Below are 23,888 nucleotides of genomic sequence, written 5' to 3'. Positions count from 1 at the left end.
CCGTCCCGCTCACCGGGCTGTGGAGGGCCGATGCCCCCCATAGACCAGCAGGGCGCGGGAGGGCGGGTGGAAGACCATGGAGTGCCCGGCAGCAGCGGGCGCCTTCCCCCCGGCGGGCACCACGCGCTCCCAGTGCCAGCTCTCCAGATGGAAGCGGAACATCTGTGAGGAGAAGACGTCCATGGCGGTGCGGCCTGCGGGGGGGGAAGCGGGGTTAGCAGGGGACGGAACCCAGGTGTCCTGGCTCCAACCCCCACCGCGCCCCCAGGCTCTAACTCCTAGCACCCCCACTCCCTTCCCAGAGCTGGGACACAACCCAGGCGTCTGGTGTGATGAAGTGGGAATGTTCTTAATGTTTTGTCTGAATACTGTGTGGGTGCCTCACTTTCCCCTGTGTGCTACTCCAGCACCTGGGGGGGGCAATCAGGGTGCCTGATCGGTGCAGAGGCGCCTAGCGGGCAGGTGTGACGCCGACCGGCTGTCCAGGCACAGAGACCGGCCGACACCCTGTATCCTGGCGACTGACGGCTGTCACGGAGAGTGGGGGAGTCCGGGCCCTGCACCCCTCTTCCTGGGATTCACCGAGACTCTCAGCCAGCCAGTAAAACAGAAGGTTTATTGGGCAACAGGAACACAGTCCAAAACAGAGCTTGTGGGGACACCCAGGACCCCTCAGTGAAGTCCTTCTGGGGGAGCAGGGAGCTTAGACCCCAGCCCTGGGGTTCCCTGTGTTCCTCCACCCAGCCCCAAACTGAAACTAAACCCACCGAGCAGGTTCCCTGCTGCAGCCTCCGTCCACATTCCTGGGCAGAGGTGTCACCTCCCCCTCCCCCTCCTGGCTCAGGTGACAGGCTCTCAGGTCTCCCGTCCCCAGGGCACATTCCCAGGTCAACACTCCCCCCTCCCTGCTGCGTCACATCCTCACATCTCTCCCCCCTTCGAGACTGAACTGAGCGGGGTCACTGTGACCAGTGACCTGGGGAAGTTCGGGCCCCCCTCTCCGGGACAGTGCATCCGCTATCAGGTTGGCACTTCCCTTCACGTGGACCACGTCCATGTCGTCATCCTGCAGGAGCAGGCTCCACCTCAGGAGCTTGGCGTTGGCTCCTTTCATCTGGTGCAGCCAGGTCAGGGGAGAGTGGTCGGTGTAGACGGTGAAGTGTCGCCCGAAGAGATAGGGCTCTAGTTTCCTGAGGGCCCACACCATGGCCAGGCACTCCTTCTCGATGGCCGCGTAGTGTTGCTCCCGGGGTAGCAACTTCTTGCTCAGGTACACGATGGGGTGTCTCTCCCCCTTTCCATCCTCCTGCATTAACACCGCCCCCAGTCCCGTGTCGGAGGCGTCGGTGAACACCACAAAGGGCTTGTCAAAGTCTGGGTTTGCCAGAACTGGGCCACTGACCAGAGCCTCCTTCAGCGCCCGGAAAGCCTCCTGGCACTGCTCGGTCCAGACCACCTTGTCTGGCTTCCCCTTCTTGCATAGCTCGGTGATGGGGGTGGCTATGGCGCTAAAGTGGGGCACAAATCTTCAGTAGTATCCTGCCATCCCAATAAAGGCTTGGACCTGCTTTTTGGTGTGGGGAGCGGGCCAGTCTCTGATCACCTCCACCTTGGCTGGTTCCGGCTTTAGGCAGCCACTCCCCACCCGATGGCCCAGGTAGGATACTTCAGCCATCCCCACCTTGCACTTCTCCGCTTTTACAGTCAGCCCAGCCCCCTGGAGTCGGTCCAGCACTTGTCTAACCTGGGACACGTGGTCCTCCCAGGTCTGGGTAAAGACACAGATGTCATCATATACGCCACGGCAAAACTCTCCATCCCCCTCAGGAGCGGGTCCACCAGGCGCTGGAAGGTGGCCAGCACTCTCTTGAGGCCGAAAGGCAGGGTCAGGAACTCATAGAGCCCCAGAGGGGTGATAAAGGCCGATTTCAGCCGGGCATCTGCATCCAGCGGCACTTGCCAGTAGCCCTTTGTAAGGTCCATGGTGGTAAGGTACCGAGCTCCTCCCAGCTTGTCTAGGAGCTCGTCCGGCCTGGGCATGGGGTAGGCATCCGATACAGTGATGGCATTGAGCTTCCGATAGTCCACACAGAACCGGACCGACCCGTCCTTTTTGGGGACCAGCACCACCGGCGAGGCCCAAGGGCTGGCCGATGGCTGGATCACCCCCAAAGCCAGCATGTCCCGGACCTCTCTTTCCAGGTCCTGAGCAGTTTTCCCTGTGACTCGGAACGGGGAGCATCTTATCGGCGGGTGCGACCCTGTCTGCACCCGGTGGACAGTCAGATTAGTGCGTCCAGGCTGGTTGGAAAACAGCTGTCGGTAAGGATGCAGCACCCCCCTGACCTCAGCTTGCTGGGCAGGGGTTAGCTGATCCGAGAGGGGAATTGTTTCCAGGGGGGAACCAGCTCTGGTCCCAGGGAATAGATCTACTAAAGGGTCATCTCCCTGCTCCTCCCACTGTCCACACACGGCCAACACCACATTCCCCCTGGCATAATATGGCTTCATCATATTCACATGGTACACCCGGCGGTGGTGTGCCCGGTTCGACAGCTCCACCACAGAGTTTACCTCATTGAGCTGCTTGACGACCTTGAAAGGGCCCTCCCAGGCGGCCTGTAGTTTGTTCTTTCTCACGGGGATGAGAACCATCACCTGATCCCCGGTGGCGTAGGCACGGGCCCGCGCCGGGCGGTCATACCAGACCTTCTGCTTCCTCTGGGCTCTGGCCAGATTCTCCCTGGCCAGGCCCATGAGTTCAGCCAGTCTCTCTCGGAAGGTCAGGACATACTCCACCACTGACTCTCCATCGGGAGTGGCCTTCCCCTCCCACTCATCTCTCATCAGGTCCAGGGGGCCCCTCACCCTCCTTCCATATAACAGTTCGAAAGGCGAAAATCCGGTAGACTCCTGGGGCACCTCCCTGTACGCGAACAGCAGGTGAGGTAAGTACTTGTCCCAATCCTGCGGGTGCTGGTTCATAAAGGTTTTCAGCATCATCTTTAGCGTCCCATTGAACCTCTCCACCAGCCCATTGGACTGGGGGTGATACGCTGAGGCCCAGTCGTGCCGGACCCCACATTTCTCCCACAAGCACCGGAGCAGGGCCGACATGAAGTTGGAGCCTTGGTCTGTCAAGACTTCCTTGGGGAACCCCACTCGGCTGAAAATGGTCAGGAGCGCATCTGCCACGGTGTCTGCTTCAATGGACGCTAAGGGCACTGCCTCGGGGTAGCGGGTGGCGAAATCTACCACCACCAGAATGTATTTCTTCCCCGACCGGGTCGTCTTGCTGAGAGGCCCCACGATGTCCATGGCCACCTTCTGGAAAAGGAGTACTTGTGGCACCCCTCAGACAGAGACAAACACCTACAAAATCTCTGTTAAGCGTTCTTACAACTACAATACCCACCTGCGGAAGTGAAGAAACAGATTGACAGAGCCAGAAGAGTACCCAGAAGTCACCTACTCCAGGACAGGCCCAACAAAGAAAATAACAGAACGCCACTAGCCGTCACCTTCAGCCCCCAACTAAAACCCCTCCAACGCATTATCAAGGATCTACAACCTATCCTGAAGGACAACCCAACACTCTCACAGACCTTGGAAGACAGGCCAGTCCTTGCCTACAGACAGCCCCCCAAGCTGAAGCAAATACTCACCAGCAACCACACACCACACAACAGAACCACTAACCCAGGAACCTATCCTTGCAACAAAGCCCGTTGCCAACTGTGTCCACATATCTATTCAGGGGACACCATCACAGGGCCTAATCACATCAGCCACACTATCAGAGGCTCGTTCACCTGCACATCTAAATGTGATATATGCCATCGTGTGCCAGCAATGCCCCTCTGCCATGTACATTGATCAGACTGGACGGTCTCTACGTAAAAGAATAAATGGACACAAATCAGATGTCAAGAATTATAACATTCAAAAACCAGTCGGAGAACACTTCAATCTCTCTGGTCACGTGATTACAGACCTAAAAGTGACAATTCTTCAACAAAAAAACTTCAAAAACTGCTGAACTGGATCAGCAGGGCTCAGGATCCCCCCAGACGGACTTTGCTGCAGGTCCCTGCTCCCTGCGGTCATAAGCTCTGTTCTGCGCTGGGTTCCCCACGACAACGACGTCTTTCCTGCGCCTGGTGCAGAGCAGCACTTGCCCCTGGCTGGGCGAGCCCAGCAGCTCCGTCGTACTCATCGCCTGGGCAACCGGGGGGAGATGTTCGTGGGCCCGTCGCGGGGAGCCAGTCGCACGCCGGGGCGGCCTTGGTTTCCCATGGGTGTGTGAGACGTCCCCATCCACCAGGCTTGGTTCGGATTCGGGTCAGAGTTCACCAAGACACCCACGGAAAGTCAAACCCAGACACCTGCTGCCCGGGATCTGGCCCAAGGTGCCGTTGTTTTCTGCCCTGTTTCGGGCGTGGCTGCATGTGTGAGGTAGAGCGCATTAGGGCAGCCCCGGGCGCCCGCGCTCGCTCCCGGTCCACATTGGCAAGGCAGGTAGAGAGCTCCTGGTGCTCCACCTCGGCGAGAAGATGAACATTTGCTGCGTGGTGGCTGGAGTGCTGCGGCGTCCGTGTGGACGAGGTGTTGCATTTCTGCACCCTGATCAGCCTCTGGAAACGTCCCCTAATCCCTTAAGCCACGTGGCCACTCTTCTCATTGTTTGGAGCTCGCCCAGGAATGGGGAAGTGCCCTTTGAAAGCTCCGTTTCGTTACTGTGGGAGACAGAGGCCGGGGTGGGGGGGTTCGCTGCTGTCTGAACTTACGAGACAGCACGCTGACATGCTCTCAGCCCCCCAAAAACCCACTCTCTCTCCCCCCACATACACACAACACTCCCTGTCACACTCCACCCCCCCCCATTTGAAAAGCACGTAGCAGTCACTTGCATGCTGGGATAGCTGCCCATAATGCACCGCTCCCAATGCCGCTGCAAGGGCCACAAAAGTGGCCACGCCAGTGCGCTGCCAGCTGTCAGTGTGGACAGACCGCGGCACTTTCCCTGCTGCGCTCGCCGAAGGCGGGTTTAACCCACAGCGCTCAGCACCTGCAAGCGCAGCCACACCCTGAGCCCAATCTGCTTTCCAAGCCTCCTTCTGATCGCAGCCTGAGTGCATGAGGCGAAACGAAAGTCCCCAAAAGGCTTGCGGGGCGAAAGACTTTGGGGGGGGGGGCATTGTCAAGGACTGGGTGGATCGGAGGGGTCTGGATTCGCCGAGTTTCGTGGAATGCTGTTCGGCGTCTCGGGGGGGCAGCGATGTTACACAGGGTCGGTACCGGGGTGTTGGAGTCTCCACAACTAATAACCCGTCCGTGTCACACACTGGCTGGGAGTCGCCGCTGGCTGCGGGGGGCAGGGCCCTTTGGTGGTGCTTGAGGCTCCCCAGGGGCCCCGTCCAGGGGCCCTCACTGCGGGGTGTTCCCGGGGTCACCAAGGGGCTGAACGCTCCGAGGTCGGACCCAGGAAGGCCACAGCTGAGCAGGCTCCTGGCCCTGGTGCCAGTGGCCCTGAGGGGACAAGCAGCCCCCAAGTCCTGGCTGGCTTCATTCACAGCCGTGCCAGAGCCCCGAGCCTGCGACCCCGGGACACCTGGCTCCCACCCCCGCTGCTCTAAAAACTAGCCCCCACTTCCCTCCCGGAGCCAGGCAGGGAACCCAGGCGTCCTGGCTCCCAGCCCACGTCTCACCTCCGAAGACATAGAGCCATGTGTCGACCACGGCTGCGGCGTGGCTGGCCAGGCCGGGGGGCAGGGAGCCCGTGGCGTTGGAGGGGCCCAGCTCCAGCCAGCGCCCCGCGTGGGGTTGGTACATCCAGACGTCGCTGGCCAAGAAGCCGTCGGCTAGCTCCCCGCCACACAGCACCAGGCAGCCCTGCCAGGCCACGGCCACGTGGGAGTGACGGGCCGCCTGTGGGGAGAGAGGGGGTTAGCGCCGAGGGCAGGGGACACACCACCGCGGGCGGAGGGTGTGCGTGTGTGTGTGACGCAGTCTGCGGCTGACGGCCCTGCACCAGCAGCCGCCCGGCCTGAGGCATTGGCTACACCCCCCGCTGGGCCAGGAGATGGATCTGAAACCTGCCCCCCCTTGCCACCAGCAGCCCGGGGAGGCGGATGGGACCACGCGGGAATGCAAAGCCGGCGAGAGCCGCCCCGTCCCAGACCGAAGGCTCTGCCCTGCCCCCCCGGGTCAGCTGGGGCTGGCCCTTCTGCAGCGCTGCGAGGGGGCAGGACGCCTCCGCACCGCCCGCCACGCCCCCGACACCAGCGACACCCCGGGCACCCCTGGACACTCACTGGTGCGGCTGCTGCCCCTTCAGGCTGCGGCATTGCCGGCTGTGGGTATTCGTGGGGGCCGTGACTAGCCTGCGTCTAACCAGGCGGGGGGTCTGCCCTGCCCAAAGGATCCAGCTGGGGTGGCAGGGGACACAGCCCAGCATGACCGGCCCGAAGCACGGCGCACAGGCCCTGCGGAAAGTGAGCGGCGCCCCAGTGCCGGAGGAAATAGAGACGGGCGGACGTGACGCTCCCTCCCGGGCTGCCGGGAACTGGGGCCAGCAGCCGGAGCTCACCCAGCCCCAGGGACCAGGGTCACGGAGCCGTAGGGGAGACGAACAAGGCGAGACGCCCCCTCTGGCACCATCACTGGACGGATGCCAGGGGCCAGAGCTCTGGCCAGCCGAGAAGGAGGGTCAGAGCCCTGGGGGTCGCCGTGGTGCAAGCTGGGCTCCCCGGGCGGGGGGGGGTCCTTCCACCAAGAGGGGGGCTGAAGTCTCTGGAAAGCGATCAGCTTAGGCAAGACTCCTGCGTGGGGAAGACGGAGGCCAGGGCCGTGTGGGGCGCGGGGAAGACGGAGGCCCCAGCTGGCCCAGAGCCCTTTTGTCTACACGGCTGCTTCTGGCGCAAAACTCGGCTGCGCTGCCGTGAAAATCAGAGCCGCCCAAGGAACGGGAGAGCAGAGCGTCCGTGTAGACGCGGCGTTCGGGACGCCCATGGAACTGGCCTCCCCCAGTGTCCCACAATGCCCGCGTGACCGCTCCGCTCCCTGCTTGCAAGTCGGTGCCCTGCAGACACACGCCTCTCCCCCCGCTCGGACCCCCAGCCTGGAGAGCTCAGAGCCGCCGAGGGGGGCGCTCCGGGAGGGCGCAGAGAAGCATGAACGTGGGACCTGGCACTGGGAACACGGCGGCAGGGGGAGACCGCTGTGCTGTGCGGGGGGGTCCCCCGCCCCAGGATTGGTTGTTCCAGCGGCTGTGTGAACGTAAAGAGGTGGCATGTCGACACACTCGCCCCCACACACGCTCCCAGTCTCCCCCACCCCACACACACACACACACACTTCCTGTCTCACACTCAAACCGCCCCCCCCGTCAGCTGCAAACCGGCTGGCGATGGAGGAGGATACCCAGGGTACGACGCATCCCGTGAGGCTGGACCTGCCCCGTGTGGCTTTGCAAACCCTCCCCAGAGCCCCCCGCGGCCCGTTGCACGGTGCGTAGCCCCCTGCCGGCTCCGCTCTGTGTCCTGCAGGAGCGGCTAGTGGGGCCCCACTCTGCCGGCAGGGTAACACGGCAGCGTAACTTGTCAACCGAACGCTGCCGTGTAGACACGGCCTTGGGTTTGCCGTACCCGTCTGACCTGCCCCACGCCTGGGGATCCGGGAACTCCCGGCTGAGCTGCCTTCCCTGGCTCTGCCAACCCCGGCGCCCTGACACGCTGCCTCTCTGCGGGGCACAGGAGTGGGCCAGGCAGCTCCGAGCGCGCAGTGTGGGAGAGGGTGCTGGGGAGCCGCTCGGCTGGGCCCAGCGGGGGGGGGGGGCACGTACCGGAGAGGGGTGACAGGGGGGGATGTACCATGGAGGAGGGGCACAGGAGGGGGCAACGTACCGGGGAGATGGGACGGGGGGGGTCATACCATGGAGGAGGGGCACAGGAGGGGGGTATGGGGGGGGACATGACTGGGGGACATACCGGGGAGGAGGGGGGCACGGGGGGGACGTACCGAGGAGGAGGGGCACGGGGGGGGGATGTGACGGGGGGACATACCGGGGAGGAGGGGCACAGGAGGGGGGCACGAGGGGGGGACGTGACGGGGGGACGTACCGGGGAGGAGGGGCACAGGAGGGGGGCACGAGGGGGGGACGTGACGGGGGGACGTACCGGGGAGGAGGGACGGGGGGGGTCGTACCATGGAGGAGGGGCACAGGAAGGGGGCACGGGGGGGACGGGCACAGGAGGGGGCAACGTACCGGGGAGGGGGGACAGGGGGGTCGTACCATGGAGGAGGGGCACAGGAGGGGGGCAAGTACAGGCCGGGGGATGGGGGGACGGGGGGGGTCGTACCATGGAGATGGGGCACAGGAGGGGGGCACGTACCGGGGAGGGGCGACGGGGGGGGTCGTACCATGGAGGAGGGACACAGGAGGGGGGCACATACAGGCTGGGGGACGGGGGGGGGGGTCGTACCACGGAGGAGGGGCACAGGAGGGGGGAACGTACCGGGGAGGGGGGACGGGGGGGTTGTACCATGGAGGAGGGGCACAGGAAGGGGGCACGGGGGGGGGACGACCTGACGGGGGGATGTACCGGGAGGAGGGGCATAGAAGGGGGGAACGTACCGGGGAGGGGCTCAGCACCCGGCTCTGCCACAGGTTGGAGGTGAAGTTGTAGATGACGAGGTCGCCCAGTGCCGTGTTCAGGTCCAGTCCTTGGGGAGCAGAGCAGCTGTGAGGGGGGCCCCCCCAACGCCTGCCCCTCCCCACTGCACCTCCATCCCCACCCCCACCCAACCCCCCTGTCTCCCCTAACCTCCCTCCCCAGCTCCTGCCCCCACTGCATCCCCATCCGCATCCCCATCCTGCCCCACCTCCCCTCAACCCCACTGCATCCCCCCCACCCTGCACCCGGTCCCCACATTCCCCCCCACCCTGCACCCCCCACGGTGCCCCCCCAACGCCTCCCTCGCAGCGGCGGTGTCTCTGACCCCCGAAGATGTAGAGCGCCCCGGTGGGGGGCAGGACAGCGCCAGCAGCAGCCGTGCGGGGCCGGAAGTGGGGGTCGGTGGAGCTCACGTTGTACCAGCGCCCGGCACCCTGGTTCTCGCCCAGCGCCAGGTCACAGGCCTCGCCCACAAAGCCCGGCTGGCACCGGCACCGGTCAGACTCCTGTGGGGACAGACAGACGGACGGAGGGTCCCGGCTCGCAGATCCCCCAGCCCTGGGGTCCCGGCCCTTCCCTCCGGTCACAGGGGAGAGGGAGCAGTGGGGGGGAGAGTCTCACGTACCTGGTGGCGGGGGCGGCGGGGCTCGGGGGGGTGGTGGGGCTCAGGTTGAAGGCCCCGTGGCCTGGGCAGTAGCTGTCGCAGTGGGGCTCAGGGGGGCAGCAAGGCTCGAGGGGGCGGCGGGGCTCAGGAGATGTGGGGGGGCTCGGGGGCCTCACCTGGTCGCAGGCCCCGTGGCCCAGGCAGTAGCTGTCGCAGTGGGGCTCGGGGGGGCAGGGGGCTCAGGGGGGTGGTGGGATCGGGGGGGCTCAGGTCGCAGGCCCCATGGCCCAGGCTGTAGCTGTCGCAGTGGGGCTCGGGGGGGCAGGGGGCTCAGGGGGGTGGTGGGATCGGGGGGGCTCAGGTCGCAGGCCCCATGGCCCAGGCTGTAGCTGTCGCAGTGGGGCTCAGGGGGGCAGCAGGGCTCGGGGGGGCGGCGGGGCTCAGAGGGTGTGGGGGGGCTCGGGGGCCTCACCTGGTCGCAGGCCCCGTGGCCCAGGCAGTAGCTGTCGCAGGGGGGCACAGCGCAGTCCGGCCCCCCCCAGCCAGGCCGGCACCGGCACTGGCCGTGGGGCTCGCAGGTGCCGTGGCCGGAGCAGCCGCGGGGGCAGAGCGAGACCCGGTAGCTGGCGTTGAAGCCCAGCAGGTTGTAGTTGGCGTCGCTGAAGAGGTGCAGCAGCATCTGGGGGTGCGGGGGGCAGATGGGGTCACACACACAACTCCCCACCTCCCCCCCAGCCCCTCAATCTCTCACCTACCCCCCACAGACCCCAGTCACCCCCCAGCCCCCCACCTCCCCACCGACCCCAGTACCCTCTCCTGGACTCTCCCCCCTCCTCAGGCTGCAGCCCCGCCGGGGTCACCTGGCCGGAGGTGGCCTCCAGGGGGGCGGGCAGGGTGCTGCCGCTCAGGCTGGCCAGCAGGGGGCAGCGCGGGGAGTCGCCGTCGTAGACGAAGAGGTAGTCGTAGGTGCACTCCGTGTCCATGAACAGGAAGGTCAAGAGCACGCGGTGCCGGCGGCTGGGGGCTGGGGAGACAGGGGGGGTCAAACACGGGACAGCAACGCTGCCCCACGGGACCACGGCTCCCAGCATGCACCACGGCGCCCCCAGGGCTCTGACCTCCCCCCTGCAGGGAGCCCGGCTCCCAGCATGCACCACAGCGCCCCCAGGGCTCTGACCTTCCTCCTGCAGGGAGCCCGGCTCCCAGCATGCACCACAGCGCTCCCAGGGCTCTGACCCCCTCCCCCACAGAGAGCCCGGCTCCCAGCATGCACCACGGCGCCCCCAGGGCTCTGACCTCCCCCCTGCAGGGAGCCCGGCTCCCAGCATGCACCACGGCGCCCCCAGGGCTCTGACCTTCCTCCTGCAGGGAGCCCGGCTCCCAGCATGCACCACGGCGCCCCCAGGGCTCTGACCTCCCCCCTGCAGGGAGCCCGGCTCCCAGCATGCACCACAGCGCCCCCAGGGCTCTGACCTCCCCCTGCAGGGAGCCCGGCTCCCAGCATGCACCACGGCGCCCCCAGGGCTCTGACCTTCCTCCTGCAGGGAGCCCGGCTCCCAGCATGCACCACGGCGCCCCCAGGGCTCTGACCTCCCCCCTGCAGGGAGCCCGGCTCCCAGCATGCACCACGGCGCCCCCAGGGCTCTGACCTCCCCCCTGCAGGGAGCCCGGCTCCCAGCATGCACCACGGCGCCCCCAGGGCTCTGACCTTCCTCCTGCAGGGAGCCCGGCTCCCAGCATGCACCACAGCGCTCCCAGGGCTCTGACCCCCTCCCCCACAGAGAGCCCGGCTCCCAGCATGCACCACGGCGCCCCCAGGGCTCTGACCTCCCCCCTGCAGGGAGCCCGGCTCCCAGCATGCACCACAGCGCTCCCAGGGCTCTGACCTCCCCCCTGCAGGGAGCCCGGCTCCCAGCATGCACCACGGCGCCCCCAGGGCTCTGACCTCCCTCCTGCAGGGAGCCCGGCTCCCAGCATGCACCACGGCGCCCCCAGGGCTCTGACCTCCCCCCTGCAGGGAGCCCGGCTCCCAGCATGCACCACAGCGCCCCCAGGGCTCTGACCTCCCCCCTGCAGGGAGCCCGGCTCCCAGCATGCACCACGGCGCCCCCAGGGCTCTGACCTTCCTCCTGCAGGGAGCCCGGCTCCCAGCATGCACCACGGCGCCCCCAGGGCTCTGACCTCCCCCCTGCAGGGAGCCCGGCTCCCAGCATGCACCACGGCGCCCCCAGGGCTCTGACCTCCCCCCTGCAGGGAGCCCGGCTCCCAGCATGCACCACGGCGCCCCCAGGGCTCTGACCTTCCTCCTGCAGGGAGCCCGGCTCCCAGCATGCACCACAGCGCTCCCAGGGCTCTGACCCCCCTCCCCCAAGAGAGCCCGGCTCCCAGCATGCACCACGGCGCCCCCAGGGCTCTGACCTCCCCCTGCAGGGAGCCCGGCTCCCAGCATGCACCACAGCGCTCCCAGGGCTCTGACCCCCTCCCCCACAGAGAGCCCGGCTCCCAGCATGCACCACGGCGCCCCCAGGGCTCTGACCTCCCCCTGCAGGGAGCCGGCTCCCAGCATGCACCACAGCGCTCCCAGGGCTCTGACCCCCTCCCCCACAGAGAGCCCGGCTCCCAGCATGCACCACGGCGCCCCCAGGGCTCTGACCTCCCTCCTGCAGGGAGCCCGGCTCCCAGCATGCACCACAGCGCTCCCAGGGCTCTGACCCCCTCCCCCACAGAGAGCCCGGCTCCCAGCATGCACCACGGCGCCCCCAGGGCTCTGACCTCCCTCCTGCAGGGAGCCCGGCTCCCAGCATGCACCACAGCGCTCCCAGGGCTCTGACCCCCTCCCCCACAGAGAGCCCGGCTCCCAGCATGCACCACGGCGCCCCCAGGGCTCTGACCTCCCTCCTGCAGGGAGCCCGGCTCCCAGCATGCACCACGGCGCCCCAGGGCTCTGACCTTCCTCCTGCAGGGAGCCCGGCTCCCAGCATGCACCACAGCGCTCCCAGGGCTCTGACCCCCTCCCCCACAGAGAGCCCGGCTCCCAGCATGCACCACGGCGCCCCCAGGGCTCCGACCTTCCTCCTGCAGGGAGCCCAGCTCCCAGCATGCACCACAGCGCTCCCAGGGCTCTGACCCCCTCCCCCACAGAGAGCCCGGCTCCCAGCATGCACCACGGCGCCCCAGGGCTCTGACCTCCCCCCCGCAGGGAGCCCGGCTCCCAGCATGCACCACAGCGCTCCCAGGGCTCTGACCCCCTCCCCCACAGAGAGCCCGGCTCCCAGCATGCACCACGGCGCCCCAGGGCTCTGACCTCCCTCCTGCAGGGAGCCCGGCTCCCAGCATGCACCACGGTGCCCCCAGGGCTCCGAGCCCCCCAGGCTTTCATCGATTTCCAGGCCAGAAGGCACCACTGTGCTCGTGTCGTCCGACCCGCCAGAGACCTGCCCCGAATCCCCCCGCCCCGGGGCAGAGCCCCCACAGGCAGCCAGGCAGGACCGTAACGGCCTCAGGGGATCCGTGGTCCAATTCCCCTCCCAATGCCCCGTCGGGCCGGGTCCCGCTCCCCGTCCCGGCCAGGGGCGTGTCCGCCTTTCGCTGCCAGAGCCGAGAGCCCCCAAGAGCCCCTGCCCCGCCCCGGGCCCCAGCTGAACCGCGGGAGCCCCTGGCAGCTCTGGCTCTCGGGCAGGGCTTTGGACCCTCGAATCGCCCTCGGGGCGCGGATCCGGGCATGGGGCCCCTGGCCCGAGCCCAGAGGGGAGGGCCCCTCCCAGCCCTGCGCGAGGCCCCCGGCGGCATCGCGGGCGCCCCCGCGTGCGGCTGGTGCCCCCCGCGTGCGGCTGGTGCCCCCCGCGTGCGGCTGGTGCCCCCCGTGTGCCCCACCTTCGATCAGCCATTCGCAGTTCCCATTCACAGAGTAGTTGCCTGGCCCGTCGCTGACGAACCCCTCGGGGCCCCGCAGCACCTGGCGCTGCCCCTTGCAGTCGCCGGCGCCGGCCCAGCGGGCCCCGCTCAGCGCCAGGGCCAGCGCCAGGGCCAGCGCCAGGGCGGAGCTGCGGGGGGGGGGCGGGGCGCCGTCCATGCCAGGCTCAGCGGGCGCCGGGGGGCTCCATGCGCCAACCTGTGCGGGGCAGACGGGGGTCAGGGGCGCGACAGCGCGGTGACCCCCCACCCTGGGTACGGCCACGGGGCGACCCCCCACGGGACAGCCACGGCCACGGGGCGACCCCCCCCCCGATCCCAGGCGTCCCCAAAGCCGCGCGGGGACCCTGCAGCAATGGGCGGGCCCCGGGCAGGCAGGAGGCCCATAGGGGCCGAAAGAGGTCTATAGGGGACGGGGGGGTCTATACGACCCGGGGGGCGGGGGGGCCGGGGGGTCTATGGGGGGCGGGAGCGGGGGGTCTATGAGGGACGGGGGTCTATAGGGGCCGGAGGGGGGCGGGAGCGGGGGGTCTATGGGGGCCCGGGGGGTCTATAGGGGCCGGAGGGGGGCGGGAGCGGGGGTCGGGGGGGTTTATGGGGGTCTATGGGGGGCGGGAGCGGGGGGTCTATGAGGGACGGGGGGGTCTATAGGGGCCGGCGGGGGCGGGAGCGGGGGTCGGGGGGGTTTATGGGGGTCGGGGGGCGGGAGCGGGGGGTTTATGGGGGGCGGGGGGTTTATGGGGGTCTATGGGGGGCGGGAGCGGGGGGTTTATGGGGGGCGGGGGGGTCTATGGGGGCCCGGGGGGTCTATAGGGGCCGGAGGGGGGCGGGGGCCGGGAGCGGGGGGTTTATGGGGGGCGGGGGGTCTATAGGGGCCGGAGGGGGGCGGGGGCCGGGAGCGGGGGGTTTATGGGGGGCGGGGGGTCTATAGGGGCCGGGGGGCGGGAGCGGGGGGTTTATGCGGGGCGGGGGGGTCTATAGGGTCTATAGGGGCCGGTCTCTCTCTCACCCGCTCGCTCTGCCCGTGGCGGACTCCGGGCCGGGAGCAGCGAGACGCGGGGCCAGAGCGGCGCGCGGAACCATAGAGCGGGCGGGGCTGCGCGGCGGGAGGGGCCCGGCCCGGCCGCTCTGGGCTCCCGTCTCGATGGTTCCGCCCCGGGCTGGTGCGGGCGGGACGCTCCGCCGGAGGAGACACAGGCCCCGCCCCCATCAGCCCCGCCCCTTCCCCCGCCCAGTTATACCTACGTCACCGATCATTCCCGCTCGGTCCCCGCCCCGATCCCCCCACGGGGCGTTAACTCCGAACCCTACTGACAGCCGCGGGCTGATACCCCCTGGGCCCCCTGAGGACAGGCCACCCCCGACCTACAACCGGTCCCTGCTCCCCCCCCGACCTACAACCGGTCCCTGCTCCCCCCCTCGACCTACAACCGGCCCCTGCTCCCCCACGACCTACAACCGGTCCCTGCTCCCCCCCCCCGACCTACAACCGGCCCCTGCTCCCCCCCTCGACCTACAACCGGCCCCTGCTCCCCCACGACCTACAACCGGTCCCTGCTCCCCCCCCCGACCTACAACCGGCCCCTGCTCCCCCACGACCTACAACCGGTCCCTGCTCCCCCCCCCGACCTACAACCGGCCCCTGCTCCTCCCCTCCGACCTACAACCGGCCCCTGCTCCCCCCCTCGACCTACAACTGGACCCTGCTCCCCCCCCCGACCTACAACCGGCCCCTGCTCCTCCCAGCCGACCTACAACCGGCCCCTGCTCCCCCCCGACCTACAACCAGCCCCTGCTCCCCCACGACCTACAACCGGTCCCTGCTCCCCCCCCCGACCTACAACCGGACCCTGCTCCCCACCACAACCTACAACCAGTCCCTGCCCCGCTCCCAAGTGAGTGGGGAGGAGGGCCGTACACAGACGAATGGGCTAGCCGGCACCGGGGGCCCAGCCCCCCCACCCCATGAGACTCCGGCAGGGCCTCCTGGCCCTGGGAAGAATCCGGGTCCGGCCCAGGAGCGGTAGCGCTAACCCCGGCAGGAGCTGGTGATGGGGGGAGCTCCCAGCTCCTCCAGACCCGGCCCCTTCCAGCCAGGGGTGCTGAGGGTCTGACACCCCCACCCCCCACACACCCTGGGCCCCCGCCCCCCACACACACTCCGGGCCCCCGCCCCCCACACACCAAGGGCCCCACACACACTCCGGGCCCCTGCCCCAGCCCTAACCCCACACACTCCAGGCCCCTGCGCCCCACACACTCTGGGCCCCTGCCCCCACCCCCACCCCACTCACACCCTGGCCTCTGCCCCCGCCCCCACACACTCTTGTTGGATCATATTAAAGAAGTTCTGATGTGACGATGTGACGCAGCAGGGAGGGGGGAGTGTTGACCTGGGAATGTGCCCTGGGGACGGGAGACCTGAGAGCCTGTCACCTGAGCCAGGAGGGGGAGGGGGAGGTGACACCTCTGCCCAGGAATGTGAAGACAGGCTGCAGGAGGGAGCCTGCTGGGGGGGTTTAGTTTCAGTTTGGGGCTGGGTGGAGGAACACAGGGAACCCCAGGGCTGGGGTCTAACCTCCCTGCTCCCCCAGAAGGACTTCACTGAGGGGTCCTGGGTGTACCCACAAGCTCTGTTTTGGACTGTGTTCCTGTTGTCCAATAAACCTTCTGTTTTACTGGCTGGCTGAGAGTCTCAGTGAATCCCAGGAAGAGGGGTGCAGGGCCTGGACTCCCCCACACTCCGTGACAACTGGTGGCAGCGGTGGGATCTACTGCACCCCGTGAACAGCGCTTCCTGCAGTAAGTGACTGGGGAACAGTAAAACGAAGGGGGATTGACGGGGACCAGGCGTGCTGAAGATTCAGAGAGAGACGGTTCCAGGGGGCGGTTAACCCCTGGGAGTGTGTGACCAGAGAGAAGGACTTTTGCAGTAACAGGGTCCCCCGGGGGATCGCAGCGAGCGGTCCCAGGGGCGGAGGAGTCTGCAGCTCGACCCTGGCAAAGAGGTGGTGACCTCAAGAAGGACTGGCACACTAGGGGCTTTTCCTGGAAACCGTGGACAGCTGCCCGGCCTGCGAGTGGCCAGCCGGGAGATGTACGCTAAACGCCTTAAGAGCGACCTGGTGGAGCTGTGCAGGCAGAGGGGGCTGCGCGTCGGGAGGTCCACCAAGGAACAGCTGATTGCCCAGCTGGAGGAGAGGGATCGCTTGGATGACCCGATCCCTGTCCCTGAGGGAAGCCGCCCGGCGGACGCAGCGTGGGCCCTGGGGCCTGACCAGGCTGGGAGGGGTCAGACTGCTGCCCAGGACACCCCGAGACCCTTCCTACCTATGCCTGGGGGAGGGGTTGTGGGAAGCCCAGCGAATACCGAGGGCCCCCTGACCCCAGCAGCCAGCAGGGGATCCTCCCAGCGGAGCTCCCCATCCCTGGAGCGGATGCGGCTGGAATGGGAGAGGGAGAGGAAAATGAGGGAGCTGGAGGATCATGAAAAACAACGTCAACATGAGGAGAAACAACGTCAACATGAGCAGGAGGAGAAGGAGAGGGAACGTCAGGAGAAGGAGAGGGAACGTCAGGAGAAGGAGAGGGAACGTCAACATGAGCAGCAGGAGAAGGAGAAACAAAGACAGCATGAGCTGGAGCTGGCCAGGCTGAGGAGCAGTGGGGCCCCGGCTGCGGTGAGTGCGGGGGGACCCAAGACTGCAAGGAGCTTTGATAAGTGCTTCCTGGCCCAGCGGAAGGAGGGGGAGGACATAGATAGCTTCCTGACGGCCTTTGAGAATGCCTGCGAGATGCACAGGGTTGACCCTGCAGACAGGCTCCAGTTCCTCACCCCTTACTGGACCCCAAAGCCGTGGAGGTCTACAGCCGGATGACAGGGGCAGAGGCAGGGGACTATGAACTGTTCAAACAGGCCCTGCTCCGTGAGTTTGGGCTGACCCCCGAGATGTACCGGAGAAGGTTCCGGAGTCAGCGTAAAACGCCTGAGGTCGCCTACCTACAACTGGTCAACCGGATGCAGGGATATGCCCGCAAGTGGACAGCGGGGGCCCAGGCTAAAGAGGACCTGCTTGACATGTTTGTACTGGAGCACCTGTATGAACGGTGCCCGTCCGACCTGAGGCTGTGGCTGGTGGACAAAAAGCTCGCGAACCCCCAGCATGCAGGGCAGCTGGCCGACGAGTTTGTGAACAGTCGGTCAGGGGGTAGCCGGGAGGAGTCCCAAAAGAACAGGCCCCCCCGATGCAGAGAGAGAGTCACCATGGGGCCTCCCAGCGGGGAAATAGGGAGAACCCCCTTCAAAGGGGAACGCCTGGCGTCGGGCCCCTCCGACCCGCTCGAGGGGACCAATGTGACCTGAGCTGCTATCACTGTGGCCAGAGAGGCCACGTACGGACCCAGTGCCCCGGGCTCAGGGACAGACTGAGCAGACCCAACCTACCCAGGGTTAACTGGGTAGGGACCCAGCTGGACGAGGGGCAGACGACCCAGGAAAGGGGGGCTGCCAGCTTACCACCTGCTCAGGAGGGGAGAGTACCCCCGGCCAGCTCCGCCAGAGGGCCGGATGCTCCGGACTCAGGGTGCTCAGTTTACAGGGTGGGTGCGGGGCTGTCCCTCCGGAGAGAGTGCCTTGTTCCCCTGGAGGTGGATGGGAGGAAGGTCAATGGATACTGGGATACGGGGGCGGAGGTGACGCTGGCCCGGCCCGAGGTGGTGGCCCCAGATCAGGTGGTGCCCAACACCTACCTGACCCTGACGGGGGTGGGCGGGACCCCATTTCAGGTGCCCATGGCAAGGGTACACCTGAAATGGGGGGCCAAGGAGGGCCCGAAGGATGTGGGGGTACACCACCATTTGCCCACTGAAGTTTTGATGGGGGGAGACCTAGAGGACTGGCCAAGCAACCCCCAGACCGCCCTGGTTGTGACCCGTTGTCACGGAGTGTGGGGGAGTCCAGGCCCTGCACCCCTCTTCCTGGGATTCACTGAGACTCTCAGCCAGCCAGTAAAACTGAAGGTTTATTGGACAACAGGAACACAGTCCAAAACAGAGCTTGTGGGTACACCCAGGACCCCTCAGTGAAGTCCTTCTGGGGGAGCAGGGAGCTTAGACCCCAGCCCTGGGGTTCCCCCTCCCTGCTGCGTCACATCGTCACATCTCTCCCCCCTTCGAGACTGAACTGAGCGGGGTCACTGTGACCAGTGACCTGGGGAAGTTCGGGGCCCCCTCTCCGGGACAGCGCATCCGCTATCAGGTTGGCACTTCCCTTCACGTGGACCACGTCCATGTCGTAATCCTGCAGGAGCAGGCTCCACCTCAGGAGCTTGGCGTTGGCTCCTTTCATCTGGTGCAGCCAGGTCAGGGGAGAGTGGTCGGTGTAGACGGTGAAGTGTCGCCCGAAGAGATAGGGCTCTAGTTTCTTGAGGGCCCACACCATGGCCAGGCACTCCTTCTCGATGGCCGCGTAGTGTTGCTCCCGGGGTAGCAACTTCTTGCTCAGGTACACGATGGGGTGTCTCTCCCCCTTTTCATCCTCCTGCATTAGCACCGCCCCCAGTCCCGTGTCGGAGGCGTCGGTGAACACCACAAAGGGCTTGTCAAAGTCTGGGTTTGCTAGAACTGGGCCACTGACCAGAGCCTCCTTCAGCGCCCGGAAAGCCTCCTGGCACTGCTCGGTCCAGACCACCTTGTCTGGCTTCCCCTTCTTGCATAGCTCAGTGATGGGGGTGGCTATGGCGCTAAAGTGGGGCACAAATCTTCGGTAGTATCCTGCCATCCCAATAAAGGCTTGGACCTGCTTTTTGGTGTGGGGAGCGGGCCAGTCTCTGATCACCTCCACCTTGGCCGGTTCCGGCTTTAGGCGGCCGCTCCCCACCCGATGGCCCAGGTAAGATACTTCAGCCATCCCCACCTTGCACTTCTCCGCTTTGACAGTCAGCCCAGCCCCCTGGAGTCGGTCCAGCACTTGTCTAACCTGGGACACGTGGTCCTCCCAGGTCTGGCTAAAGACACAGATGTCGTCAATATACGCCACGGCAAAACTCTCCATCCCCCTCAGGAGCTGGTCCACCAGGCGCTGGAAGGTGGCCGGCGCTCCCTTGAGGCCGAAAGGCAGGGTCAGAAACTCATAGAGCCCCAGAGGGGTGATAAAGGCCGATTTCAGCCGGGCATCTGCATCCAGCGGCACTTGCCAGTAGCCCTTTGTAAGGTCCATGGTGGTAAGGTACCGAGCTCCTCCCAGCTTGTCTAGGAGCTCGTCCGGCCTGGGCATGGGGTAGGCATCCGATACAGTGATGGCATTGAGCTTCCGATAGTCCACACAGAACCGGACTGACCCATCCTTTTTGGGGACCAGCACCACCGGCGAGGCCCAAGGGCTGGCCGATGGCTGGATCACCCCCAAAGCCAGCATGTCCCGGACCTCTCTTTCCAGGTCCTGAGCAGTTTTCCCTGTGACTCGGAAGGGGGAGCATCTTATCGGCGGGTGCGACCCTGTCTGCACCCGGTGGACAGTCAGATTAGTGCGTCCAGGCTGGTTGGAAAACAGCTGTCGGTACGGATGCAGCACCCCCCTGACCTCAGCTTGCTGGGCAGGGGTGAGCTGATCCGAGAGGGGGATTGTTTCCAGGGGGGAACCAGCTCTGGTCCCAGGGAATAGATCTACTAAAGGGTCATCTCCCTGCTCCTCCCACTGACCACACACAGCTAACACCACATTCCCCCTGGCATAATATGGCTTCATCATATTCACATGGTACACCCGGCGGTGGTGGGCCCGGTTCGACAGCTCCACCACATAGTTTACCTCATTGAGCTGCTTGACGACCTTGAACGGGCCCTCCCAGGCGGCCTGTAGTTTGTTCTTTCTCACGGGGATGAGAACCATCACCTGATCCCCGGTGGCGTAGGCACGGGCCCGCGCCGTGCGGTCATACCAGACCTTCTGCTTCCTCTGGGCTCTGGCCAGATTCTCCCTGGCCAGGCCCATGAGTTCAGCCAGTCTCTCTCGGAAGGTCAGGACATACTCCACCACTGACTCTCCATCGGGAGTGGCCTTCCCCTCCCACTCGTCTCTCATCAGGTCCAGGGGGCCCCTCACCCTCCTTCCATATAACAGTTCGAAAGGCGAAAATCCGGTAGACTCCTGGGGCACCTCCCTGTACGCGAACAGCAGGTGAGGTAAGTACTTGTCCCAATCCTGCGGGTGCTGGTTCATAAAGGTTTTCAGCATCATCTTTAGCGTCCCGTTAAACCTCTCCACCAGCCCATTGGACTGGGGGTGATACGCTGAGGCCCAGTCATGCCGGACCCCACATTTCTCCCACAAGCACCGGAGCAGGGCCGACATGAAGTTGGAGCCTTGGTCTGTCAAGACTTCCCTGGGGAACCCCACTCGGCTGAAAATGGTCAGGAGCGCATCTGCCACGGTGTCTGCTTCAATGGAAGCTAAGGGCACTGCCTCGGGGTAGCGGGTGGCGAAATCTACCACCACCAGAATGTATTTCTTCCCCGACCGGGTCGTCTTGCTGAGAGGCCCCACGATGTCCATGGCCACCTTCTGGAAAGGCTCCTCTATGATGGGCAAAGGTCTCAACGCCGCTTTCCCCTTGTCCCGGGCCTTCCCCACCCTCTGACAGGGGTCACAGGATCGGCAATACTGCCGGACGGTGGTAAAGACCCCGGGCCAGTAAAAGTTCTGTAGCAACCTCTGCCGGGTGCGCCGGATTCCCTGGTGCCCTGCGAGGGGGATGTCATGGGCCAGGGACAGGAGCTTGCGGCGGTACTTCTGGGGGACCACCAGCTGCCTCCTGATCCCACAGGACTCCCCTTCCCCTGGGGGAGCCCATTCTCGGTACAGGAACCCCTTCTCCCACAGGAACCTCTCCTGGCAGCCTCTCCTCATGGTCCGTCCCTCACTGAGGTCGGCCAGGTCCCTGAGCTTCTGCAAGGAGGGATCTTTCCTCAACTCGGCCTGGAACTCAGCGGCTGGGGAAGGGATGGGGCCCGGTTCCCCCTCCGTGGCCAGGTCTGAGGCCGCAGCCTCTCTGAGCCGTGCCCCTCGGCGCTCCCTCCCCACCCGAGTAGGGTCTCGCGCCTCCAGTGTGGTACCCTCCCCAGGGTCAGGTCGCAGTGCCCCTCGCCGGCTCTGGCTACGGGTCACAACCAGGGCGGTCTGGGGGTCGCTTGGCCAGTCCTCTAGGTCTCCCCCCATCAAAACTTCAGTGGGCAAATGGTGGTGTACCCCCACATCCTTGGGGCCCTCCTTGGCCCCCCATTTCAGGTGTACCCTTGCCACGGGCACCTTAAATGGGGTCCCGCCCACCCCCGTCAGGGTCAGGTAGGTGTTGGGCACCACCCGATCTGGGGCCACCACCTCGGGCCGGGCCAGCGTCACCTCCGCGCCCGTATCCCAGTATCCATTGACCTTCCTCCCATCCACCTCCAGGGGAACAAGGCACTCTCTCCGGAGGGACAGCCCCGCACCCACCCTGTAAACCGAGCACCCTGAGTCCAGAGCCTCCAGCCCTCTGGCGGGGCTGGCTGGGGGTACTCTTCCCTCCTGAGCAGGTGGCAAACTGGTAGCCCCCCTTTCCTGGGTCGCCTGCCCCTCGTCCAGCTGAGTCCCTACCCAGTTAACCCTGGGTAGGTTGGGTCTGCTCAGTTTGTCCCTGAGCCCGGGGCACTGGGCCCGTACGTGGCCTCTCTGGCCACAGTGATAGCAGCTCAGGTCACGTTGGTCCCCTCGAACGGGTCGGAGGGGCCCGACACCAGGCGTTCCCCTTTGGAGGGGGTTCTCCCTATTTCCCCGCTGGGAGGCCCCATGGTGACTCTCTCTCTGCATCGGGGGGGGCCTGTTCTTTTGGGACTCCTCCCGGCTACCCCCTGACCGACTGTTCACAAACTCGTCGGCCAGCTGCCCTGCATGCTGGGGGTTCGCGAGCTTTTTGTCCACCAGCCACAGCCTCAGGTCGGAAGGGCACTGTTCATACAGGTGCTCCAGTACAAACAGGTCAAGCAGGTCCTCTTTAGTTTGGGCCCCCGCTGTCCACTTGCGGGCATATCCCTGCATCCTGTTGACCAGTTGTAGGTAGGTGACCTCAGGCGTTTTACGCTGACTCCGGAACCTTCTCCGGTACATCTCGGGGGTCAGCCCAAACTCACGGAGCAGGGCCTGTTTGAACAGTTCATAGTCCCCTGCCTCTGCCCCTGTCATCCGGCTGTAGACCTCCACGGCTTTGGGGTCCAGTAAGGGGGTGAGGAACTGGAGCCTGTCTGCAGGGTCAACCCTGTGCAGCTCGCAGGCATTCTCAAAGGCCGTCAGGAAGCTATCTATGTCCTCCCCCTCCTTCCGCTGGGCCAGGAAGCACTTATCAAAGCTCCTTGCAGTCTTGGGTCCCCCCTCACTCACCGCAGCCGGGGCCCCACTGCTCCTCAGCCTGGCCAGCTCCAGTTCATGCTGTCTTTGTTTCTCCTTCTCCTGCTGCTCATGTTGACGTTCCCTCTCCTTCTCCTGACGCTCCCTCTCCTTCTCCTGACGTTCCCTCTCCTTCTCCTGACGCTCCCTCTCCTTCTCCTGACGCTCCCTCTCCTTCTCCTCCTGCTCATGTTGACGTTGTTTCTCCTTCTCCTCCTGCTCATGTTGACGTTGTTTCTCCTCATGTTGACGTTGTTTTTCATGATCCTCCAGCTCCCTCATTTTCCTCTCCCTCTCCCATTCCAGCCGCATCCGCTCCAGGGATGGGGAGCTCCGCTGGGAGGATCCCCTGCTGGCTGCTGGGGTCAGGGGGCCCTCGGTATTCGCTGGGCTTCCCACAACCCCTCCCCCAGGCATAGGTAGGAAGGGTCTCGGGGTGTCCTGGGCAGCAGTCTGACCCCTCCCAGCCTGGTCAGGCCCCAGGGCCCACGCTGCGTCCGCCGGGCGGCTTCCCTCAGGGACAGGGATCGGGTCATCCAAGCGATCCCTCTCCTCCAGCTGGGCAATCAGCTGTTCCTTGGTGGACCTCCCGACGCGCAGCCCCCTCTGCCTGCACAGCTCCACCAGGTCGCTCTTAAGGCGTTTAGCGTACATCTCCCGGCTGGCCACTCGCAGGCCGGGCAGCTGTCCACGGTTTCCAGGAAAAGCCCCTAGTGTGCCAGTCCTTCTTGAGGTCACCACCTCTTTGCCAGGGTCGAGTTGCAGACTCCTCCGCCCCTGGGACCGCTCGCTGCAATCCCCCGGGGGACCCTGTTACCGCAAAAGTCCTTCTCTCTGGTCACACACTCCCAGGGGTTAACCGCCCCCTGAAACCGTCTCTCTCTCTGAATCTTCAGCACGCCTGGTCCCCGTCAATCCCCCTTCGTTTTACTGTTCCCCAGTCACTTACTGCAGGAAGCGCCGTTCACGGGGTGCAGTAGATCCCACCTCTGCCACCAGTTGTCACGGAGTGTGGGGGAGTCCAGGCCCTGCACCCCTCTTCCTGGGATTCACTGAGACTCTCAGCCAGCCAGTAAAACTGAAGGTTTATTGGACAACAGGAACACAGTCCAAAACAGAGCTTGTGGGTACACCCAGGACCCCTCAGTGAAGTCCTTCTGGGGGAGCAGGGAGCTTAGACCCCAGCCCTGGGGTTCCCTGTGTTCCTCCACCCAGCCCCAAACTGAAACTAAACCCACCGAGCAGGTTCCCTGCTGCAGCCTCCCTCCACATTCCTGGG

The 23,888-nt window shown here is 65.7% G+C and overlaps 2 protein-coding genes across 2 annotated transcripts in view; both read right to left on the bottom strand.

The window, feature by feature from the left end:
- Nucleotides 1-13,302, bottom strand: part of MEGF8 (multiple EGF like domains 8) — a 51,643-nt gene extending 38,341 nt beyond the window's left edge. Inside the window, 7 exon segments of the mRNA XM_074939139.1 lie at nt 14-194; nt 5,709-5,928; nt 8,636-8,724; nt 9,001-9,181; nt 9,752-9,958; nt 10,140-10,303; nt 13,153-13,302. Coding sequence (XP_074795240.1) covers nt 14-194; nt 5,709-5,928; nt 8,636-8,724; nt 9,001-9,181; nt 9,752-9,958; nt 10,140-10,262 — 1,001 coding nt within the window. The 5' untranslated portion in view covers nt 10,263-10,303; nt 13,153-13,302.
- Nucleotides 13,303-18,332: 5,030 nt separating this feature from the next.
- LOC141977229 (uncharacterized) lies at nt 18,333-21,406 on the bottom strand. The gene has a single exon (XM_074938608.1). The coding sequence runs from the start codon at nt 21,404-21,406 to the stop codon at nt 18,338-18,340; it is 3,069 nt and encodes a 1,022-aa protein (XP_074794709.1). The 3' UTR covers nt 18,333-18,337.
- Nucleotides 21,407-23,888: the final 2,482 nt, after the last annotated feature.

The sequence above is a fragment of the Natator depressus genome, chromosome 24, assembly GCF_965152275.1.
Source record: "Natator depressus isolate rNatDep1 chromosome 24, rNatDep2.hap1, whole genome shotgun sequence".
In the NCBI taxonomy this organism is placed as follows: domain Eukaryota; kingdom Metazoa; phylum Chordata; order Testudines; family Cheloniidae; genus Natator; species Natator depressus.
The sequence above is the reverse complement of the archived record's forward strand: the minus strand, read 5'-3'. Positions and strand labels throughout refer to the sequence as shown.

Coding starts and splice junctions, on each gene's coding strand:
- LOC141977229 (XM_074938608.1), bottom strand. CDS start 21,406: ATGGGGGGAGACCTAGAGGACTGGCCAAGCGACCCCCAGACCGCCCTG.